Consider the following 21,953-nt stretch of genomic DNA (forward strand, 5'->3'; position numbering starts at 1 on the left):
AGTTCTGATGCGGAGTAGATCCATGCACGTATGCATTTAATTGCTTTGATTGTGTTCGAAAGAAATTAAAGTGAGTGCAATAAAAGATATTAAATGCACATAATTAGTATATTAATATATATTCAACGATGCACTCCAACTGATTATATTGCATTTTAGTCCTTTAATTTCTAACTATTTAGTCAATAGCTAATAAATAATAGAGTGGCGATAGACTCTATAAAATATATGTATATTTAAAGATAGATATACGAGAATAGGTGACTTTTTGCAAATTAGGACCATAGGGAAGTTGGTCATATGCAAAAAGTAATCAAAATGGTATTTGATTTTTGGATCGAGCCATGCATGGGGTTAGGCCATCGGATCCAATAGTACGATAAGGTGACTACCAACTATCGACATCGAGTCTAATCCGAACACTCGCGTCTGATCTGAAAACTCCTTGACAGCGCGAATCCCAAAGCGTCAAGGGCATCAATCTGACGGTCTGTGATCTACCTCATCCGGACATCTGGAATTCCACCGCAATTTTCCCAGCTCCCATCCCCCCCATCTACCCTTCTCCAATCTCTCTCTCTCTCTCTCTCTCCTCGATCCCGATATGATGTCGGGAATTCTCCGATTCAAGAAGCTTCGAGACCCCGTTACGCGCTTGGCCCGGAAGGCCACCGCCGCCGCCGACGCATCCGAATCCCTCCACCGCTATCGGACATCCTCCTCCTCTTCATCTGCCACGCCATCCTCCGCCGCCGCGGCGCACCGCCACCAGCAAGAGCGACATAAGTGGGATGGTGGCGGTGGTGCTGGAGGTGGAGGCGGATCATCAGACGCGTTCCCGACCCGCCGTATCCGAGCCGAGGCGCACTGCCCGCGATGTTCGAAGCACATGGACGTCATCTTCTCCAACCGTCCACCCCCTACGCCCGATCGGGGCGGGGGATACCAGGCGCTTAACCTTTGCCCTAGCTGCAAGACCGCGTACTACTTCCACCCCAACAAGTTGGTCCCACTCCAGGGGACCTTCGTGGAGATCGGCCGCGTCCGGAGCCCCGATCCTGACAAGGGTGAGGAGAATTGGGGGAGAATTAGGGGGTCTTCATCGTTTTGGGAGGCGTTGAGGTCTTCGTACGGTGGAGAGCCACCGGATAATTGGCCGCCGATGCCGGGGAATACGGTGGAGGGAGGCGGGAATGGGATCGCGGTGCATACGCCCCCTGGTCCGCCGTTTCCGCCGAATTTGAACGTTGTTAGGGTTTCGGGCCCCGGCGGTTCGGGTGGAGGTGGTGGAGGAGGAGGAGGAGGAGGAGGGGGAGGGGGAGTGGGTGGTGGGGGTGGCTTTGGGGTCAAGGAGGGATGGGGTGGATCAACTTTGGGGAAGGATTTGCCGACTCCGAAGGAGATCTGCAAGGGGCTTGATAAGTATGTGATTGGACAGGAACGCGCTAAAAAGGTTGGATTTTTATCGTTTTCCTGTTTCTTAATTGAAGTTTGATTGCTTAAAAGAGTGAGTTTTATCATCTTTGCGGGTTAGCAATTTTAAAATTGAGTGCTTGGAAATGGAAGGGCAAGGTGGAGACAAGTAATTACTATAAGGCTAATAAATTCGAACAGAAATTAATTTATCATTTGAAATCCTGGAATGAATATAATACATTATGAATTTTCTGGGTTTTCTTATCGCAATTGTTTACAGATACTCTATATTGCAGGTGCTATCTGTGGCCGTGTACAACCATTACAAAAGAATATACCATGGATCAGTGAAAGGGTTAGTTCCTAGGGAGCCTTGGTGTACACTTTGTTCTTGTGTATGAATCACCTTTTATTTCTGGCTGGTGCTTTTCTTTGATGGCTACTAGTGAGCTTAAGTTCAAATAAATAATGCGTAGGTCTGGAGCCGATTCAGGTAATTTTGAGACAGAAGCTGATGATGACGATAACGTGGAGCTAGAGAAAAGCAATGTACTTTTGATGGGTCCTACTGGCTCAGGTACAGTATCTGCCCTTTACTTTTTCTATATCCTGTGTAGAGGGAATCCTACTTTCCTCTGAACAAAAATGATGTTTAGATTGTATCTAGCTTAAGGAAAGTGATTGGACAATCTTCTGAGTTTTGTTGGTTAGCTGACCTTATTTGATTCTTTCTGCAAGGACAGGGAAGACACTGCTCGCCAAGACATTAGCTCGGTTTGTGAATGTGCCATTTGTAATTGCTGATGCAACAACACTGACACAGGCAAGTCTCTTGATATTTTAAAATTTCTTGTATAATGCTATATGTTTATCTATTCAGTTCTTTTGCCTTTTGTCTATTGTTCTTTAGTAGTACGCACAGGGACCTCTTGTGTACTTCTGTATTCAATTATTCTTTGGTAGACGAATTAGCTTTTCATCTTAAGATCTTGCATTTGGACATATAACTTGTAAAGTCACTATCTACTGCAAGATGACATTCTTAAATTTAGGTCACTATTCTACGATAACATAGCATATAACATTTTCTATTGGCTTGCGTTGACTTTATATTATTTGTTTGCATGTCTGTAATATCTTTTTGTCACCTGTAATTCTATAGAATACATATGATTTCTGATGCTTTGTCGTGTGTGTGTAAGGCTGCAATCTAATTGATGGATGAGATCATGGGCTGTTCTTGTACATACACAACTTTATGCCTGCTCGAAGTTCTGGACAGTTATGTAGTCTAAACAAGTTGCTTTTAATAAAAGCAATCCCAAATGTTTTAATTAGAAAAGAGGATTGGTATTGTATAATTTCTTACAGTTAAATACATTTTATCTTCTTGTATTTTGGACCAAAATCATTGTACTCCTATAAACTTAGTTTTGTATTAGTACGCCTTCCTTCTCTTTTGACTAAATTGTAAATACAAATACCATTAACAGAGATGACGAAATGACCTTAAATGACCATGCTTCTGTTAAATATATATGTATTTAAAAGAATGTTGAGGGTAATTTATTGTACAAAGTAAAAAGTTTTATAGAGGTAAAGTGATTTTTATTTAAACCGACAATTAAGTTTAAAATTAAAAATGCACGAACATTGTTAAACAGTTGCAACATAATAAAAAATGCAAGGAGGCTAATAATACAAAACAAACTTCAGGGGTAGTAATTTTGGTCCAAACAGGGGTTTAAAATAATAAAATATTTAACCTAATTTCCTATCATTTGTTCAGTTTTGGAACGGCCTCCAAAATATGAACATGCCTGATATTTAACTTAATACTGGAGTACCTTGCTGTAAACCAACAGATAATAGGACAATCAAAGTATCTTTTTCTTCAAGATGAAGAACTTCCTCTGGGTGTGATCTATGATGCAGTTTGACTGAATGAACTTAATAATTTCTAAATAACAGTTTTATTGATACTTTGATAGCCAAGTCACTAACTTAATATATATAATAATTGAAAATGATGAACAACTATATGTCTATGATTGGATAATTAAAAAATGAACTAGTCTATTTTTGTTATCTTGTGCATACTTGTTATCTCGTGCGTTCTTCTTATGATTTTACTCCTTTTCTATTACCAAAACTGAATATACAATGTTCTTGTAGGCAGGCTATGTTGGAGAGGATGTTGAGTCCATATTATACAAGCTACTGACGGTACAGTTCTGAAACATTCCTCATGCATAATTTGTACCTCAGTTCTAACTTCTAACAATGTCCTTGTTCTAAAGACGGTGGAATGTGTTACATGATGAGTTGCAATGCTTGAGTTTCTTTACCATTCACATGCATCAACTTTTTTCTTGTGGCTGCATCATTATAGATCCTTTAATTGTTTAGAAGATATTGTGCTTTTTTACCACCTTGTAGAAAAAATTGTGCAATCCACTAATAGCTCATACAATTTGAAATATGTAGCATTGTGGGTTGTTTGCAATCAGATCTACAAGCTGAAAAGTTCCTCAGTTTAGTTGTCCTTGTGATCAGGGCTTCCTTTGCTTTCTTAATATATGCTAGGAATATTAAGTTGTAGCATCAATATGAAATAGGCCTTACTTTGTTTAGGAAATTCTTTTTCCCCTTTCTTTGAACCAATGATTATCCTGCGATAAGATGTTATGCTTCAGTTTTGATTCTTTTTCCAGAAATGTCCTAACAACTGTCAGATTATTTTGTCTGATGTGGATTATTATGAAGATCCAGGATTCTAGTCCGAATTTTGGTGCATGCATTAATGATAGATTCTTTTGGCTGCTATTGATATGTATTTCCCTTCCATGGTTCCAAACTTCCAATATCGCCTGTTACTAGTTGATTGATCTTTTCTAGTTTTGCTTCTCTTTGGAATTTTGTATTCGATGCTTATGGTTTTACTTTTGGCATATTTAGGTTGCTGAATTTAATGTGCAAGCAGCTCAACAGGGAATGGTGTACATTGACGAAGTTGATAAGATAACAAAGAAGGTTTGACTTGATTAGATCTTTGCTTTCAATACAGATTTATTTACGGGGAACAATCTTCATCATTTTTTCCTTTTGCATGCAGGCTGAGAGTCTTAATATTAGTAGAGATGTATCTGGCGAAGGTGTTCAGCAGGCATTGTTAAAAATGCTAGAAGGCACTGTAAGTGATACATTATATTTTGTTTTCAGTTGATGTAGTTTCTTAACTTATACTTAAATATTTGATGTATATTGCTCTTAGGATCTTTGCTTTGGATTTATGGGGCCCATATGAATAAATAATTTCAAGTCCTAAACCATGCATGCATTTTGCTGTCCTTCAAGAATTTTCTACAGGTTGTGTACTTCCCAGTGGACTATATACTCTGCATTTATTAAGAGAATCATCACATGTAACAGTAGTGCTACACAGAATTGCAGTAACACATGGATTATTTTTATCATTTTTTTCTTCTAATTACTTTACTGAGTAGTTGTACTTGATTATTGCTGCTCCTCTTTTGATCTTTATAACTGTGAGATGGCCAACTTCTCGTGAGGCTTGTTCCTGTGATTGGATGAAGTATCTTGTTTGTGAATAAGGGCATCAATAAGCTATGTTTTATTCTCGCATGCTTGAAAGAAGGAAGGCATCTGAAATCAGAACATGGGCCTTTCAATTTGCTAGTTTGATTGTAAATTGTTTCATATGCTTTTCAATGTCGAATGTAGATAAATCTGCTTCTTTTGCTAAAACAGCTATCTCATCAAGTAACATAGCTCTTACAATATTTGAACTTCAGTTTCTAATTCATTTTTGACAAAATTCTTGTTTGCAGATAGTCAATGTACCCGAGAAAGGAGCCAGGAAGCACCCTCGGGGTGACAATATACAGGTAACCAAAAATGATGTGTTTTGCAAGAATATGTAGCTTGAATCATATATTAGTTTTTGAATATTGAGGCTTCATATTATATGCTCTGTAAAGTTATAGTGCCACATTTGATCATTTTTATTCTATAAAGTGATCTCCATGTGTGCTTCATTTTTTTTATTGTACTTGTGGTTTTCTGCTAGTGAAGTTGTGCAAGTCACCTGCAAGGTAAGAACGTCTCATGAACATTCCCAGGCTTGTAGCCTAGAGAATTATCAACTTTAAATGCCAATTTATTTCCACAATAAGGCCTATAATCTATATGCATCCATAAGGTAGTAAGGTACACAACTGAGAGTAATCGACTGCACCAAATTTGTCCATTTTTGAAGTTTTATGTTTCTGGAGGTAAGGCTGTCCTAGTTTCCTTGATGTTGATGTGTAATCAACTGCACTAAACTTGTCCATTTTTGAAGTATTATGTTTCTGGAGGTCAGTCTGTCTAGTTCCCTTGATGTTGATGTGTTATGTTGTATATCACCAGATGTAAAACAATAAAGACACTATTAGGTGCATTATTTCTATAGTTGACGTGTAAGTTTTTATCTAGTCTCAATCTTAAAACTGGAGGGAGAAAGAGGAAGCTCTCAGTGTTGGTTTGATATCATGCTTTTGAAATTTATAAAATACCTATGTTTAACTTCAATAGGTGTGATGGGTGTGCTTAAGTAATTTCATTTCTTTAACCAATGCTTGTGTCAATATGCAGATCGATACAAAAGATATTCTTTTTATATGTGGTGGCGCTTTTGTTGATTTGGAGAAAACAATTTCAGAGAGGTAGCATTATTTGAACATATATGGGCGTTTTCCTCATTATTTCACTTAATATGCAGTTTTGAAGGTGGCCTGACCTTTAGACCTGAAACAGACGACAAGATTCTTCTATAGGTTTTGGAGCACCAGTACGTTCAAACATGAGAAGTGGAGGCTTAACAAATGCTGTCGTGACATCATCCTTGTTAGAATCAGTAAGCATAGAGCTGATAGGCTTTCAGAGGCCAACTCTTGAAAACTGTATCACTTCAAGATATGTTTGATTTCAATATAGATGTGCATGTTTAACTCTTATTTCAACTGTGACATATCTCCCTATGATACTTCTATTCTGTTTTCACAGGTTGAGAGTGCTGATCTTGTAGCATATGGCATGATTCCAGAATTTATTGGACGCTTTCCTATACTAGTTAGTTTATCGGCTCTGAATGAAGAGCAACTTGTTCAGGTATAAGACACAGTTGGAGTTTTTTTCTTTTTTGTCTTTAAAAACTGATCAGATGTCCTCGATTTGTAATTCTGTTGTTTTATATGAATTTTCATTTTCCTCCACTCTGATGTTTTATATAGCAAATGGTCTTATTGGTTTACACTGTATGTTATCTCTCTTCTTTCCACGTGCAAAAACAATTCTTGGTTTCCTGCAATAAATGTCGTATTCAGCATAGTCAAGCTTTTATAAAGCTTATCATACTCAAATTATATTTGTAAACTATTTTTTTTCCTTAAATTTTCTATTGGTTACTTAATTGTTTGCTGTAATCTGATGATTGGAAGTCCTTTATTAAGTTTATATATTGATTTTTGCTACACTAAGAACTTATGTTTTTCTAACTTAGGTCTTGACAGAGCCAAAAAATGCCCTCGGCAAACAATACAAGAAACTATTCAGCATGAACAACGTGAGCATGCCTATTCCTTGTATCATTCTGTGTATGACTGTATGTCCAAACCATCTTTAGTTACACCAGTTTCTTCCAGGTTATGCTACATTTTACAGACACTGCTCTTCGGTTAATTGCAAAAAAAGCAATGGCCAAGAGTACTGGTGCACGTGGTTTAAGGGCTCTTTTGGAAAGTATTCTTACTGAGGCCATGTATGAGGTATGCTTCTTGACTATCTAGATTATTTTTTTCTCCTTGTTGAGAATTAAATTATGTAACAAAATCCTGAAAATTTAGAAATTAAAGTCCGAGAAAGAAGCATGAACTATTCTCTAGACTCTTTTGCATTATTATTAATTTTAACAAAATTATCTCTATTATTTGTTATTATCTGATTGATCACAATGATCCTCCATCAGATTCCAGATGTAAAAGCAGGAGATGAGCGGATAGATGCAGTCGTTGTTGATGAGGAAGCTGTTGGCTCTGTACATCAACCAGGTTGTGGAGCTAAGATTCTTCGAGGTGATGGCGCTCTCGAGCGCTATATCTCTGAAAACAAAGAGAAGGATACTGTGGTATGTTTTATTTGTCTGTGGAAGTTACTACTAGTCCAAAACATGATGGAAGCTTTAAGTAGAACTAGAAGAACAATTTTGTAGATACAATATTAAATTTCAAATAAGGTTTTTGGATAAAATGTAAATATGTAAGCTACCTTACATATATTACAGCTGAATGGAAGAAATTTATCCATTTAGCAGACTCTAAATAGATGGGATTTATCTCGTTCTATATGCTTGCTCTTTGGGTCAAACAGCTGGTGCAATCCAGCTTGCATATCTAGTTCATTATCTTGGAATGATCCAAGACTGCAAATTTCTAACAAACTGTATGCTGGTTGGCAAATCTTTGCAGGGGAAATCTGATGTACCCGAGGGTGAATTGGAAGGAGAAGCTGAACTCTCTTCGAGAGCAATGAGCATGTAATTCATACATTCTAGTAGGATGGGAGGAGGAGCTGAGCTCAGTAGTAGAGCCCTGAGCATGTAATCCCCACTAGTGTCGATGTATTGTGAAATCTACAAATTAATTATGCTAATGTAATTACCTATCTCTCAAAAAAATAATTGTGCTAATGTAATTATGATCCTTGTCAACAGCTGTTCTCAATGAACAGCCCTTGCTAATTTAAGCTCCTACGTGTACTGTGTTTCTATAAATACGTTCTTAGCTAATTTATCTATGGGTAGATTTTTCTACTAGAAAGGTTCATAAGGAACTCTTGCAAAATCAATTGTGCAGGGACTGAGGAAGTAATTTTGGCCTTGGGTCATAATTACCTAAAAGTTATGTGGCTTTGCAATTTTTATTTTTATTTTTATTTTTATAATAGCATGTTTAATGACCTACTTATGATGAAACTAATCATTTTATAAGCACAAATTTCCGTTATAAGAAACAATTTTTTTATAAAACGTGCCTCAACTCAGGGTCCCTCTTGTTTTGCTAGTGTCAGTGAGTTTTTTCATTCAAGAAATAGAATATATATATATAATTTTCCTTTCTTTTTCTGTAAACTAGACTGTTTATTGGAAGCACACTGTTAAATAACTTTCAGGCAACTCATAAAGCATTCAAATTTTGTTGAAGAAAGACAGCAGATTCTATGAGCTATAAGCAATATGACTATAGATGCCCAAAGTATAAGACTATTTTTTTCATCTATACTAAACCATACATAAGAACTCGACAATGAATTATTTGTAAAACGCTATCCCAAAGTGAAATGCTATATTTTTTTCTTTCACTTGATTCAAGATACTCTCCATCTGGAATGATCAGATATGACATGCTTTATTCTTTAACTGCTTAAGTTTGCCAGGGCACAAGGCATTGCTTAATTTACTTCCACCAGCTATCATTTTCCGAGCAAATTTGAGTCTTCTATCCCTTGAGATACTCCAATTATGGTCTTCGCTATTCAGCACATAAAGTATTAAGTAGGGACAGTCCACTTGAAATTTTAATGGTAATACTGTGGATTCTGTAGTCATTGAAGAGGTTATCTGAACTACAATAAAAAGATCAAGAATGATAGTAACAACATTCAAGTACATCGATCCACATTATTGGAAGTCGATGTCAGCAAAGACACTGGGCAGATCAGATCAAACTATAAAACGTTACCTCCTATTGTGCACGGCCATACTTTGGCTAAACTCAGTTACATTTAAGCTCCTTAGATCCCATCTCCATCATATGTTTTCCATCTTTCGATGACAACATTGAACTGGTTATCCCTTCTCCTCACCTGTAAGATATGCTCGTCAGTTAATCAATCTACATTGTAGCTGGAGTGGAAATCAACGAGTTCTAGAATCAGACATCCAGCATTAACTTCTAAGTAATAACCACATCTACTTTGGCAATAGCTCATGTTACATAGGTAGATGTTATCAGGAGTGAGATCAATATGGTGTGGCGTAGATACATCAAGAAACTAGTTTATTAAAGATTAACCAGAGAAGTTGAAGAATTTCTGCTCAATGGCATACCTCAACCAATGGCTTCTTACCATGAAGCAACATATCAACACTCCTCTCTGTCTGCACAATGGAAGTAGCAAAAATATTAAAAATTATGATAAGTTTGCAGGATCCAGTAAAAAATCTCTATTTCATATTTAATCTAAAAGTAATTTGGAAAAATTAGCATGATTACAGGAGACCCAATTTATCAGTATTTTATCTAAGATTAACTGAATGCTGCAGATTTGCAAGCTGAAACAATTCAGTCAAGGCATGTCTCTGCTCTATTATATGTGGGAAGGCTTATCATGCTCCACTCGATGATGTGAACCCTAAGTTTGTGAAATCTCAAACTTTAATACACTAATCATGTAGCCACATTCTAAGGTCACTTATCTAATTCTACACGATCAATTTTGAAGAAGCTATGATAGTGTAACAAAGAGAAGATTCTGAAAAATAAAGCATGTAAATGTAAGTGGAAAGCAAAGAAACAAATCAACACCAATATTCAGGGTGGTCATGTGAAAGACCAGTAAAAGCAAATTGCACTGTTTGTCAAACAGATAACTCAAGAACATCTTGATTTAGGGAATTTTTAATTTCCATTATGCCACTCCAGCTCTTGCCAATTCCAAAACGTCTTCACACTATCAAGACAGCCAGCTTTATTAACGTCCAGATGCAATTCTCAACAAACAATTTTGTTCCAAGCATCCAACATAATTAAACCTCCACTCAACAGTCTTAATCATCTAATACAGAGAGGCATGTCCCCAAGAATCAAATCAAGCTTCACAATGAAATGCCCAACTCAGTTGTGGATAGTTCTGAATGGCACGGTCTTGCTCTAATGCAATTGATCCTATTAAAGCTCCCCCTTACCGTCTTTAAGTATCCATTTGCATAGAATTGAAACATCACATTTTCATAATGAAAAGGCACATACATACCCGATGAGTGACCCAGTAGTTTCGTTCCCTCATCTCAATAAGAAAAGGAAATGTTGGAGGAGCCTTCCTCTCAAGAATGCTTTTCTGGCTACGTCTAGCCCGAGCTTCATCGTCACCTAAGGTAACAGTTTCCACTCCCCCAACCTGCAATTTCCAAGGAAAGAATGATAATGACATCATTGCACTTTAACTAGCTAGAGTCCTAAGCTGAAAAACTAAAAATATGATCAACAAAGGCATGGCTAGACAACCTTCTGACATCTCAAATTCAAAGATTTGTAGCTAATGAGTCTACTACATAGACATGTAGAGTAAATACGGTCAATAAGTTTGAAGCTTGTTACATGTTGTGATGTTGCCATAGAGTAGAGATCTGCACCTAGGAACTTAGTGTAATGCTCTCATATATAGTATGCATGTGTCAACAGATCATTATGGGAAACAAAATCCTGAAAACAGAACTTTTAGGGCATGAAAGCAATGAAACGTCCAAAATAGCTACATATTAGCCATTCAGCCCATGATGTTCAACAACCAGTTGTATCAGAATCTAAAAGCTAAAAGAGATACATAACAAGACAAAGTGAGCCATTTAATACCCTTAAGTACATATGGCAATGAAGTGACGAATAATTAGGAAAAATATTGTGAAGATTCAACTTGTAAGGTGTAAAAGGTTGCATGTCCACTGTTATACCAAATCAGATAGAGTGGGATTTTTTATGATATTTCCCAATCTTTCTCCATGGGCAGTGCCAATAAGCATCACTCCCCTTTCTGCAATAGACCGACAGGCAAGGGCCTCAGCTTCTGTCCCAATCTCGTCTACGATAACCACCTCAGGCATATGGTTCTCAACTGCTTCAATCATGACTTTATGCTGCATTGATGGTTCAGGAACTTGCATTCTTCTAGCACCTCCTATTGCTGCATGAGGAATATCCCCATCCCCACCGATCTCATTGCTTGTGTCCACAATTACCTATGCTAATCATCATAGACTAATGAAGAATACAGGGCATCACATATTAATTAGCACAAAAAAAAGAAACTAAAGCACTACCAAAATGGCAAGCAACTTATCTTACCACTCTCTTTTGAAGTTCATCAGCTAAAACACGGGCAATTTCACGCATAACAGTCGTCTTACCTACTCCAGGCCTGGTAGATAAAAGGTTAGAAATACCCCATTCTAATGCTGATGCTAGAATAGAAATAATTAGATCAGCTGTAGGAAGGTAGAACTTCAACATGCTAAGATACTCAATTATGTCAAAACAATGGCTGGCAGCCTGGGAATCTCATATTATTGGCAAATGACTCCCCCCAGCCAAGAAAAGGGCAATATAGGAATCCTAACATTACCCCTATTGCTAGAGAGGTTATGACATTGATTCCAAACATAGGTCAATAGGATGAATAGTGGATTATAATGTTCCTCTTCCTTAAAGAGAATAATATGTTTACTACTTCAAACTAGTAACAATAACATAAATAAACATGAACGAAGAAGTTAGAATCTTAAGAGTACAAAAACTCAGAATCTAATTTGTGTATCTTATTTGAAATATATGATTGAAGATGAAGGTTTCTCAATGAAAAGAGGACATCCGAAAATGGGTTCATGTACACAGTCAACAGGACTCCAAAACAGCCTCTGTTCAGAGCCAACATACAGAGGGGTCTGGTTTCGATTGTACCACAAACAAAGTCAGACCAGTTATTCTGATCCTGCCTAAAGTATAAGATAGGTCATGATAGATCAGATTCAAACTTATTTTCAGGATTTAGGCCAAAATCAAGTCAAACTCATACTTCAATATGCAATGACAGACACTGAATAACAGATGAAGAGAGTACCAAGCAAGGTGAATTCCATGAACCCTGAATAAAGTTTACATCATATTAAGATATAACCCAGTTAGAAATAGAACTTGATAATCTTGTATCAAAGAATAAACCACTCAGATCACAAGGCCAGTAAATAACTGGAGAAAAGGCAGAGAAGAATGAGGGATACAGATTAACGACCATCTGACAAGTCCTCATTTTATATCAGGCAAGAAAGATAAGAGCAACACACCTTCCTAGAAATAGGATACTTTCTTTGTATTGGAGGAGATCGCGAACCATGTCAACATGACCCGTAACTGCTCGGCCGACTCGACAAGTCAACCCAACAACAATCCCTTTCCTGCTCCTTATTGCAGATATCCTGTGTAAAGTACCTTCAATTCCTGCTCGGTTGTCTCCTCCAAATTCTCCTACCGATTTCTGAGCCTCCTCCAACTCTTTTAGTGAAATCTAAAACAGGGAAATAAGGCAATCTATCAGACTCCTCCTCTTAAACTGAACTAACAGCAATGCAAGGTCAGGATAAAACACTTCAAGTGCTTACCAAGATCAGATGACCATTGTAATGGAAGTACAGGTAATTAAAGGAGCCATACCTTAAATTATTTATGTTACCTCTGTATTCCTTAGATACTGGCCACCAGATTCACCAAGGAAACGTGCTTCAGGCCGACGACCCAAGTCCAGGACAACCTAATAGCATGAAAGAAGGGCAAAATTTAAGCAGCCGCACATAAATTTGAGACCTTGTAGGACTATTCTGTCTATTTTTAACAGCCCTTTCATATCAAAAAATGATGGAAGGTGAGAGCTACGATTCTTAAATTGAAAAAAAAAAAGTGGCTTTTTTTTTTTTGTTTCAATTAGTACATTATCAAATCAACAATATTATCCCATGTTTACCTCCAAAAGTTGAGATCTTCTAGGTTCATTCTGTAGATTCTCTCGCAAATCTCCGGGCAAAATCTGCAAAATACCACTCAACATTCCCACGCATTACTCAGCAACAAACACCCAAAATGGCACGATCCAAAGCCGAATAATATCTCCAACTCCAAAAGATAAGTATAAGAGGGTGGGTTGCTCACATCGAGAAGCGCGTGGAGGTCGTCCTCCACGACCACAAACCCATCGTCAGTAGCCTCGCAGGCGGCGAAGCACCGAGTTCCGGGAGAATTCCTCCGCCGCCGCAGAAGGGAATAGGATTTGAATGCCTTTTGGAGGTGGAATCGGGAAGGAATTGTTGGCGAACAAGGCCGAGGATAGAGCGCGAGCACGTCCATTTGATCCCGCGTCAGCTAGAGAGGAAGAAAGGCAGTGTATGCGAAGCGATTGTGGATAAATACCTCCGACCCGGCCGGACCCCAACTTAGCCCCAAAAGGTTTGGACTTGGCCTTGGCTCACAAGTACTTGATCCATCATAAATTTGTCACGTTTTTTAATATATATATATATATAAAGATCATAAAATGCATTAAAATGAAGCCATGGGTTGCCATTAGAATTCCCTGCACGATTAGCCTCTCTGTATATTTGAATTAATTATCTGAATAAATATTTATAAGAAAATAAAAAATTAAAATTTATACATAAATAAAAACGCTATATTTTCATACCCGTCATATACAAATATGAGTTGAATAATAGTATCCGAATTAATATTCAAATACCTAGATAGTATGAAATAGTATAAAAAATAATAATATAAAATTAAATCTCTACTCTGTTTTCCTTATATATTTACTAATTGTGCTATAAATTACATTCATATCATAAGTTCTTCCGCATTCAAAAAGGAAATACCAAATTGGAATATAATTTTACTACTAATCCCTTTACTATTCCAAGGTTATATATATATATATATACAGGAAAAGATATATAAATTAATCAAAAGCTATAGAAATGATTAGATGTGGACTAAAGATGAGAAAAAATAATAAATTATTATACTAAAATAAGTTAAGATATTATTTAATTATTATATATCAGAATAAACTGAGGGGCCAAAGGTTTTATAGTGACAAATGCCATCACACGTGGCAGAAAGTGACCTCTAATTGTATAAATCTATGGTGGTATTAATTTTGGAATGTAGCATTTATAGGTTGCCCAGTTTGTTCAAAAACTCGGACCTTGCAGAGGTAATAGCGTATACACTAAAAAGCCCTCTCTATAAATTTCTCTCGTCCGAATTCGGAATCATACGATATTCTCGCTAGGGTACGGTTGTTGAGGTATTAGGATTGGAATCGGAATTGTTGAAGCATCCTTATCGAGGAGAAAGCGGAAGCGGAGGAGATGGCCAAATCGGCGGGCGACGAAAAGGGCCTTCTTTGGAAGCTCCCTGAGTTGAAGTCGAAGGATCTCGGCAAACTCGGCCCCGCTTTTGGCATCGGTGCCGGCTGCGGTGTAGGCGCCGGCGTCGGCCTTTTCGGAGGTAAGCTTGTAAGCCTCTCCTCTCCATTTCATCCCTGGCCCCTGTCTCCGCCTTGTATTTGAGTCTCAAAGGAGGTAACTATAAAGTTTTGTCTTTACTACCACTTTGCTGCATAGTGTTTGTTGCAGGTTACTAACTCCATACTTAGATTCGCCAATTAGAGGTAGATATGCTTATCTTTCCAGTCTTGGGTAAATTTAGAGGTGAAAAGAGGAGATGAGGATGTCATTCATGTCGAGTTTGAACAAGGTCAAAAGAGGACTGAAACATGAACAACTGTTACCTAAATTTGGAACGGTTCAAGTCCTTAATGTGTCTGCTTTGTTCTCTCTTGTAATTTGAAAGAGAAAATTAAGGATCATGGTTAGGTTATTGCCTTCGTGCACCTTATTGTAACCTCTAAATGGTAGAAACCATTGATTGGTACTGGTACTTTGCTTCATGAGCTTTCTTAGCTGGTCTTCTTGGGCAGTCAATATTCCAACAGGCATCATTATTAATTGGTGGTAGTCTAGAAAAGTTGTCTCTTTTCTCATTGTTTGACCACTTTTTCCCTCTTCTTCTCTCTCTCTCTCTCTGGGCTTCTTTTTTTAAAATTTAAATTTCATTTCCCCCCCTTTTGCCACTCTTCTTCTATAATTTGTTGTTCGATTTGCTTGACTTATATTGAGGCATGCAAGTGAAGGAAGATGTATTTGAATCTGGAGGCAAAAGAAACGCAAATAATATTCTTGCATTGCTGCTTGTTGACAACAATGCAGTTCATCTATCTGAATCCTATAGTACTTGATGCTTATGCAAAGACTACTGTTTGTTTGGATCCCGGGATGGAAGCCTTTCATTTTCATTTATCTATTCAGGTGCAGGCCTTGGGGCTGGATTTCCTGGTCTACAGATCGGCTTTGGAGTTGGTGCTGGATGCGGTCTAGGTTTGGGTTTTGGTTATGGCATGGGTAAAGGAATTGCTTATGATGATAAACAAGAGTACACAAATGTTGGCAAACTATTCCACGGGGCAAGAAATCTGCCACCTCAGTAAGTACATCATATACTCTGACATGGGAGCATTTGAAATTGTCATGTTTTGATTGTTTCTTATGCATAAATGTGCATGCACGCATACATTTTCAAATGAAATTTGTGGTCATATTTCTTAAAGTAGTTTTCCCCAATGCATCAGTTAGTGTGGTTGTAAATCTTGACATTGCATGCTCTACATGGGTTCCTAGGCAGTGTTGGGGGTAAGGACACATTACATTTTTCCATCAAATAGAATCCTTATTTTCTGGGATGCCATTTAGTAATGTGATCTGGGTCAAATTGGACCATCTCGTGGGACATTGGACTTGTTGGGTTGAGTCACTTATCTTAATTAGCCTATTTTTATTTCAATATTAGTCTATTCCTATTTTAGCACATAAGACTTAAGTGGTGGGTTGGTAATGTTCGGCCTAGACCAAACCCAAACCCAAGAGGAGAGACTAACCCTCCCTAGGGTAGTTTTTAGTTGATTTGGAATCATGGTTTAATTTATTTTAATTTAGTAAGCTTATATTTCATTTTAAACTGTGAGGTTTTGTTATTTGCACTCGAGTCCGGTTAATTATCAGTTGGTTTGCTATTTTGTGATTGAGTCAATTCGATCGAACTGAATCTAAGAGTAGCCACCTTGAAATATCGTGGAGTGTAACCAGGTTAGACATAAATGGAATGAATTGATCTCCTTTTGCCCGGAGCTCTCTTCCTCTCCTTCTCAACTCTCGTTCTCTCAACCCACGGCAACAGCCACCTACAGCTAGGGGTGAAAACGGGTCGGATTAACTCCGACCCGACCCGCTATCCGACCCGACTCGGATCGGATTCGGATAAAAAATTTCTATCCGACTCGGATTCGGATTCGGATACGGATAGAATTTTTGAAAAAAATTCGGATACGGATATCGGATATCCGTTTACCCGCATATTTTTTTAAATGATTTACAGTTTTTAGTTTGCTTATTTAAATAGTAAGTATTAATATTATTACTAATAATACATTATATATTATTTATAGAGATTAATTTCTCTAATTTTATATATTTGACATACAAAAAAATTATTTATTGTAAAACTCTTAATAATTTTATGTTAATTATATTTAAATAAAATATTATAATTATTTTAAATTTAATCAATATCCGTTTAAGATCCGATCCTTTATCCGAAAATTATCCGTATCCGTTTAGTTAGGATATGGTTTTAAATTTTGCTATCCGTCCAATATCCGTATCCGAATCCGTATCCGAACTAAAAATACGGATCCGGATATGGGTTGAGCACTATCCGATCTGTATCCGATCCGTTTTCACCCCTACCTACAGCTCATCTGCCTCTAACCCTTGTTGACCAGTCAACTATCTTAGTCCCTTAGGGGTGGCCCACTCCTCTCCCTTTTCTTCTCTCAATCGACACACTTTCTATTTTCACCATCTGTAACATTCCACTGCCACCATCCTTATCGGCATCATCTCACCACCTCCATCCGACACCACAAATCAACTCAAAGACCTTCAACCTGTAGGTTTGCCCTCTCCAACCTTCGATCATTGTACAAATGATATCTCCATATCTAGCTAGCCAAACCTTTAGACCTTGAATATATTAGAAAGCTCTCTTTTAGAGCGACCAAAGGTAGATCGTTCGAAATCGCCCTTGCAAGTTCTGCCCTAAATTCTATTCAGAATTGGTTGCGGATCGGATCAAGCCACTTCGAAGGGAGTTCGTATAATTTAGCTTGCTACAACTTGGATAATTATTAACTAATGTATGCATCTTACATTCCTTTTAGAATTTGTGAACTACATAACTTCATTAATGTGTTGTATGCATGGTTTTAATCATAGTTCCCAGTTTTGGCCGATCTTAAGTAGGACCGGCCGAAACGGTTGGCTGGTTTCGGCCCTGCTACAGGCTAATTGCTGTTGACAACAGCTGCCAGCAGCTATGGAGAAAGGGAGAGAGAGGGAAAGAGGAAGAGAGAGTCAGGGAGAGAGGAGGGAGAGGGAGAGAGTGGGATTTCTTAGACTAATAGTTAGATGGATAGGAAAGAAAAGAGGGAGGAAGAGAGATTTTTACTTTTTAGGCTTTATATTTGAGTAATTATTATTTCTTATTTTCTTATAATTTTTTTTAAATTTTTAGAAATTTCTCAACATTTTTAAATGATATTTAGAATTTTGTTTAATTAAAATAGTTTGATCCGATATAAGCGACCGAGACATATTGTTTTTTTGGATAGCCGATCCTGATCCCGACATCGATTTTTGAAACCTTAGTTTTAGTGAGTTAGGTAGATAAGAAGCATCCAGGATTACCATAAATAAGTAACTTAGGTGAATTTTATTTGAATCATTAATGAATACGATAATCTTTGAGCAACTCATAGAAATGATATACTATACTGAATTCTCTAAACAAGAGTTAGCAAACAGTGGGCCCTCCAAGTTGATCCTCCTTGCAGAGATCTTCATTTTCTAATGCACTTGTCTTATAGATGTTTCCAAGTAAAATTCTTGCTTTTGTTATATACTTATATTACATTTTCCACATACCCTCTTTTATCTTTTTGCTCGTTCTAATTTATTCACTAGTGAGAAAAATTATTTGATGAGATTTCAAATAGGAATAATCTAAAATCTCATCATTAATGCACATTTTATCTATCCAGTACTCATGAATGTTTTATTACATAAAATTTAGAGACCATGTGATCTATGATATTTTTCAAAATTACATCTTTCACACATGTAAAATCTGTGCTATGTTCTTGATTTCTTGTCCTTGTCCATATTAATCATCGCTATCAATCTACTTGTGCATGCATTCTCTTTTCTTACAATATTTGCTTTTGGTACAAATATGCATGTGTTGACAACTGTTTTTTGTTTTCCTATTTTACAATATACAGAGAGCGTATTGCTGCATTGGTTGATGAGATTGCCATGAGTACCAAAAAGCTAGTCCAGGCAACTTCGAAAGAGATTGAGAAGTGGCGATGAGGGATCACAAGCTCTCATCACTGTTCACATAATTTGGTGCCTAAATTGTCGTTAACTTGCCACATTAAGCTTGCTAGCTGATGCAAACTTTTATAGTGCCTTAGGATATACTTTATCTGTACATGGGTCTATTTGCATTTTTCATACATTTGGTGGATATAAACCAAGTAGTATACTTGATAATATTTTCTCCATCTATAACTTGTGGATTAAGTGAATTGTTATAGAATAGATTTCCATGCTATTTAAGTTGCAAGTCTGGTGTTCTTAAGCCACTCACGAGGACTGTGAGATCTACAAAGCCAGTCTATGGATTGGGATATATCTGGTCAACTTGAATCATGGCTTAGCTGTTAGCTCTTGACTGAATTCGACCTTCGATGAATCTCAGATTTTCCACGATGTGCTGCTTCTGGTTTTCTCATTCTTCATCTGTTCTTTATCGGGGATTTTGATTTACAGTTACCCAGGATTGTGTCATACTAATCGTTTTCCGCGACTGGCAAAATGCTTGACTTTACTCGTCGCCCCTGGAGCTGCAACCTATAGTTTGGTTGATGCTCTAGTGACTAAATATATACACAAGCATATCAAACACTTTTGACTTTTTTCGTAGCTATTGTAGAGAAGAAAATGACGCTCCTTGTGTTTGCTGCTGCAACCTGGACTGCATATTTTGACTCGTTTTATGAGTATTTTTAAGGTGCTATAATATGACACTTGGAAGGTGCTTGTGATTAATGGTCAATCAGATAACATTACAATTAATTTGATGATATTATCTTCATGATATAGCATGCATGTAGATGATAGATAACATATGCATGAGGTTTAGATTGGTGATCAGTTTTGGGCATCATCATTCTCTAAAACTAGTATTCGAGTATGATAGATACTTCTAAGCCCTTTGAATGAGGAAATGGCAATACTTGTTTGATGTTATTGTAGTCTTTTATTACTAGCTGTGTGGCGTTGCTGTGGCTGTGGCTGTGGCTGCTGATGCTTCTACCTTTGGGTGGTGTTGGATACTCCTCATTCTATCCAACCAAAGTGGACCACAGGCAACGACCCCGCCACGTCAGCACGTCATCTGCCACGCTATCACAAGCCACCCAACCAAATCCCAGCAACAGATCCCCATCCTGAGCACTCACCAATCACAGCCCTTCGGGATACATCCGACGTGGACCCACCACATCCACCAGGCCAACCATTTAGTCTTCCCTCTCCTTCACTCAACGTTCATCAACTGCTACTCTCCTCCTCCTCCTCATCCTTCCTTGCTTCTCGTCGGCCGGCGACCATGGCTTCCCTCGGCATGTCGGAGATGCTCGGCACTCCCATCACCTTCAACGGACCGGCCCGCTCGGCGCAGCCGGCGACCAACGCCGCGTCCCCGAAGATCGTCGCGCTCTTCTCCAAGAAGAAGGCGGCCGCTCCGGCCAAGGCGAAGCCCGTCGCAGTGACTCCGGCCAATGAGGAGCTCGCCAAGTGGTATGGTGAGTATATCTAACCCCCTCCCTAGATGAATTAGATTGCTTTGATGCTTAATTCTACTTGCTTAGTAATGTGTTTGATGTTTTGTCTCAGGCCCTGACAGGAGGATCTTCTTGCCGGAAGGACTGTTGGACCGATCAGAGGTGCCAGAATACCTCAACGGAGAGGTCCCAGGAGAGTAAGTTCTAACATCTGTTCTTCTGGCTAAATTTTCTATCAATCTAATGATGAATAGCAGTAGTGAAGTGGCATTAATATATGAAATCACTCTATTAACAACTCTGCATGCTGAATGGCTTTTGCTCTCATTTTCTTGTAGCTATGGTTATGATCCTTTTGGGCTGAGCAAGAAACCAGAGGACTTCAGCAAGTAAGTGAATGTAAAAAAGTGCAAAAGAAACTAACCTGAATAGCTACCTCTTGTTTTTTTGCCAGAATTCCTTTGATCTTCTTTGTACTTAACTTTTATCAAATTTACATGCAGATACCAAGCTTATGAGCTCATTCATGCAAGGTGGGCCATGCTTGGAGCTGCAGGCTTCATCATCCCAGAGGCCTTCAACAAATTTGGTGCTAACTGTGGCCCTGAAGCAGTCTGGTTCAAGGTATCAATTACTCGAAAAGCTTAAGTTATTAGAGAGTAAGAGCTGCGAGCAATTAGCCTGCAGAACCTAGTTTAGCTCATGCATATTAACATTTCGCTTCCATATGACACTCTTTAGTATTTCTCTATAAAATTAGTCCTTCTGGCTCATCCTGACTACAATGATAAATGACTGTACATTATGCCTGATAATTGATTATAAAGATGGATACATATTCTACAAGTATTTCTCTTCCATTTTTCAACATCTGTAGTAAGTGTCTCTAAATTTGGTGGTTTGATCCAAATTTGCAGACTGGAGCTCTTCTACTTGATGGAAACACATTGAACTACTTTGGAAAGAACATCCCCATCAACCTTGTGCTTGCTGTGGTTGCTGAGGTTGTGCTTGTTGGAGGAGCAGAGTACTACAGAATCATCAATGGCCTGGTAACTGAATCTCCTTACTAACATTAACTGCTGTACAAATATATCTATAACTAGATAACTAAATTGTCAAATACTTGTTCTAGGACTTGGATGACAAGCTCCACCCAGGAGGCCCATTTGATCCCCTTGGCCTGGCCAATGATCCAGACCAAGCTGCACTGCTCAAAGTGAAGGAGATCAAGAATGGGAGATTGGCGATGTTTGCGATGCTCGGATTCTTCCTGCAGGCCTATGTCACTGGAGAAGGGCCTGTGGAGAACCTCTCAAAGCATTTGAGTGACCCATTTGGAAACAATTTGCTTACTGTGCTCTCAGCATCAGCTGAGAGAGCTCCAACTCTGTAATACCTCTATATCACCTTCTTCTCTTCCCAGAATTGAGCTCATTGCTGGCCATGTAAATCTATGAGACCCTTCTCACTGCTATGTAAAATGTGTTTGGACTTCTAAGGAATGCTTGGTTTTGCAAGAACTTTCGAAAAATGTTAGTGTTCTCTTTAAAGAATTATCTTGCTGAGTTGATATAGCCCTCATCCTATCGATACCTCCAATTCGATACTATGATTTAAGCAATCCGTTTGAC

General features: G+C 38.0%; 4 protein-coding genes across 9 annotated transcripts; 3 read left to right on the forward strand and 1 right to left on the reverse strand.

The window, feature by feature from the left end:
* The first annotated feature begins 552 nt into the window (after positions 1-552).
* Positions 553-8,271, forward strand: LOC140779947 (CLP protease regulatory subunit CLPX3, mitochondrial-like). The gene is made up of 15 exons (XM_073125299.1): positions 553-1,453; positions 1,713-1,771; positions 1,893-1,993; positions 2,160-2,243; positions 3,596-3,642; positions 4,375-4,449; positions 4,532-4,609; positions 5,268-5,324; positions 6,073-6,143; positions 6,235-6,334; positions 6,484-6,588; positions 6,980-7,042; positions 7,122-7,244; positions 7,445-7,603; positions 7,944-8,271. The coding sequence occupies exons 1-15, from the start codon at positions 605-607 to the stop codon at positions 8,013-8,015; spliced, it is 2,043 nt and encodes a 680-aa protein (XP_072981400.1). The 5' UTR covers positions 553-604; the 3' UTR covers positions 8,016-8,271.
* Positions 8,272-8,670: 399 nt separating this feature from the next.
* LOC140779956 (uncharacterized protein ycf45) lies at positions 8,671-13,686 on the reverse strand. Of its 5 annotated transcripts, none has more exons than XR_012107417.1 (10): positions 13,452-13,686; positions 13,267-13,329; positions 12,979-13,056; positions 12,593-12,813; positions 11,598-11,670; positions 11,207-11,491; positions 10,510-10,653; positions 9,584-9,634; positions 9,216-9,339; positions 8,671-9,099 (listed from the first exon to the last, which is right to left on the reverse strand). XR_012107417.1 is itself a non-coding variant. In XM_073125313.1 (9 exons), the coding sequence occupies exons 1-9, from the start codon at positions 13,644-13,646 to the stop codon at positions 9,268-9,270; spliced, it is 1,182 nt and encodes a 393-aa protein (XP_072981414.1). In that variant the 5' UTR covers positions 13,647-13,686; the 3' UTR covers positions 9,078-9,267. The 5 variants fall into 5 exon arrangements, 1 of the variants encoding a protein (XP_072981414.1); XR_012107416.1 differs by having other exon boundaries at positions 8,672-9,094; XR_012107418.1 differs by having other exon boundaries at positions 8,673-9,000.
* An 806-nt stretch (positions 13,687-14,492) lies between these two features.
* Positions 14,493-19,116, forward strand: LOC140779981 (uncharacterized). 2 transcript variants are annotated; one of them, XM_073125347.1, is made up of 4 exons: positions 14,493-14,508; positions 14,587-14,804; positions 15,665-15,839; positions 18,751-19,116. In XM_073125347.1, exons 2-4 carry the CDS (start codon positions 14,666-14,668, stop codon positions 18,839-18,841), a joined length of 405 nt encoding a protein of 134 aa, XP_072981448.1. In that variant the 5' UTR covers positions 14,493-14,508; positions 14,587-14,665; the 3' UTR covers positions 18,842-19,116. The 2 variants fall into 2 exon arrangements, with proteins under 2 accessions (XP_072981448.1, XP_072981447.1); XM_073125346.1 differs by lacking the exon at positions 14,493-14,508 and having other exon boundaries at positions 14,515-14,804.
* A 966-nt stretch (positions 19,117-20,082) lies between these two features.
* LOC140779970 (chlorophyll a-b binding protein CP26, chloroplastic) lies at positions 20,083-21,853 on the forward strand. Its single transcript, XM_073125342.1, has 6 exons — positions 20,083-20,340; positions 20,432-20,516; positions 20,658-20,708; positions 20,823-20,943; positions 21,237-21,371; positions 21,455-21,853. The coding sequence occupies exons 1-6, from the start codon at positions 20,145-20,147 to the stop codon at positions 21,713-21,715; spliced, it is 849 nt and encodes a 282-aa protein (XP_072981443.1). The 5' UTR covers positions 20,083-20,144; the 3' UTR covers positions 21,716-21,853.
* The last annotated feature ends 100 nt before the right edge of the window (positions 21,854-21,953 follow it).

The sequence above is a fragment of the Typha angustifolia genome, chromosome 3 (genome assembly GCF_048772165.1).
Source record: "Typha angustifolia cultivar Huaian chromosome 3, ASM4877216v1, whole genome shotgun sequence".
Taxonomy (NCBI): Eukaryota; Viridiplantae; Streptophyta; class Magnoliopsida; order Poales; family Typhaceae; genus Typha; species Typha angustifolia.

What these genes read in the sequence shown, in the direction of transcription:
- LOC140779947 (XM_073125299.1), top strand. Translation starts at nt 605, where the DNA reads ATGATGTCGGGAATTCTCCGATTCAAGAAGCTTCGAGACCCCGTTACG. An exon ending in CTCGGGGTGACAATATACAG is followed by an intron (nt 5,325 to 6,072) that starts GTAACCAAAAAT and finishes GTCAATATGCAG; the next exon opens with ATCGATACAAAAGATATTCT. An exon ending in ATGAAGAGCAACTTGTTCAG is followed by an intron (nt 6,589 to 6,979) that starts GTATAAGACACA and finishes TTTCTAACTTAG; the next exon opens with GTCTTGACAGAGCCAAAAAA.
- LOC140779956 (XM_073125313.1), bottom strand. Translation starts at nt 13,646, where the DNA reads ATGGACGTGCTCGCGCTCTATCCTCGGCCTTGTTCGCCAACAATTCCT. An exon ending in AGTATCCTATTTCTAGGAAG is followed by an intron (nt 11,671 to 12,592) that starts GTGTGTTGCTCT and finishes TTTATCTACCAG; the next exon opens with GCCTGGAGTAGGTAAGACGA. An exon ending in GTAAGAAGCCATTGGTTGAG is followed by an intron (nt 9,340 to 9,583) that starts GTATGCCATTGA and finishes CATATCTTACAG; the next exon opens with GTGAGGAGAAGGGATAACCA.
- LOC140779981 (XM_073125347.1), top strand. Translation starts at nt 14,666, where the DNA reads ATGGCCAAATCGGCGGGCGACGAAAAGGGCCTTCTTTGGAAGCTCCCT. An exon ending in CGGCGTCGGCCTTTTCGGAG is followed by an intron (nt 14,805 to 15,664) that starts GTAAGCTTGTAA and finishes TTATCTATTCAG; the next exon opens with GTGCAGGCCTTGGGGCTGGA. An exon ending in GCAAGAAATCTGCCACCTCA is followed by an intron (nt 15,840 to 18,750) that starts GTAAGTACATCA and finishes TACAATATACAG; the next exon opens with AGAGCGTATTGCTGCATTGG.
- LOC140779970 (XM_073125342.1), top strand. Translation starts at nt 20,145, where the DNA reads ATGGCTTCCCTCGGCATGTCGGAGATGCTCGGCACTCCCATCACCTTC. An exon ending in AACGGAGAGGTCCCAGGAGA is followed by an intron (nt 20,517 to 20,657) that starts GTAAGTTCTAAC and finishes ATTTTCTTGTAG; the next exon opens with CTATGGTTATGATCCTTTTG. An exon ending in AAACCAGAGGACTTCAGCAA is followed by an intron (nt 20,709 to 20,822) that starts GTAAGTGAATGT and finishes ATTTACATGCAG; the next exon opens with ATACCAAGCTTATGAGCTCA.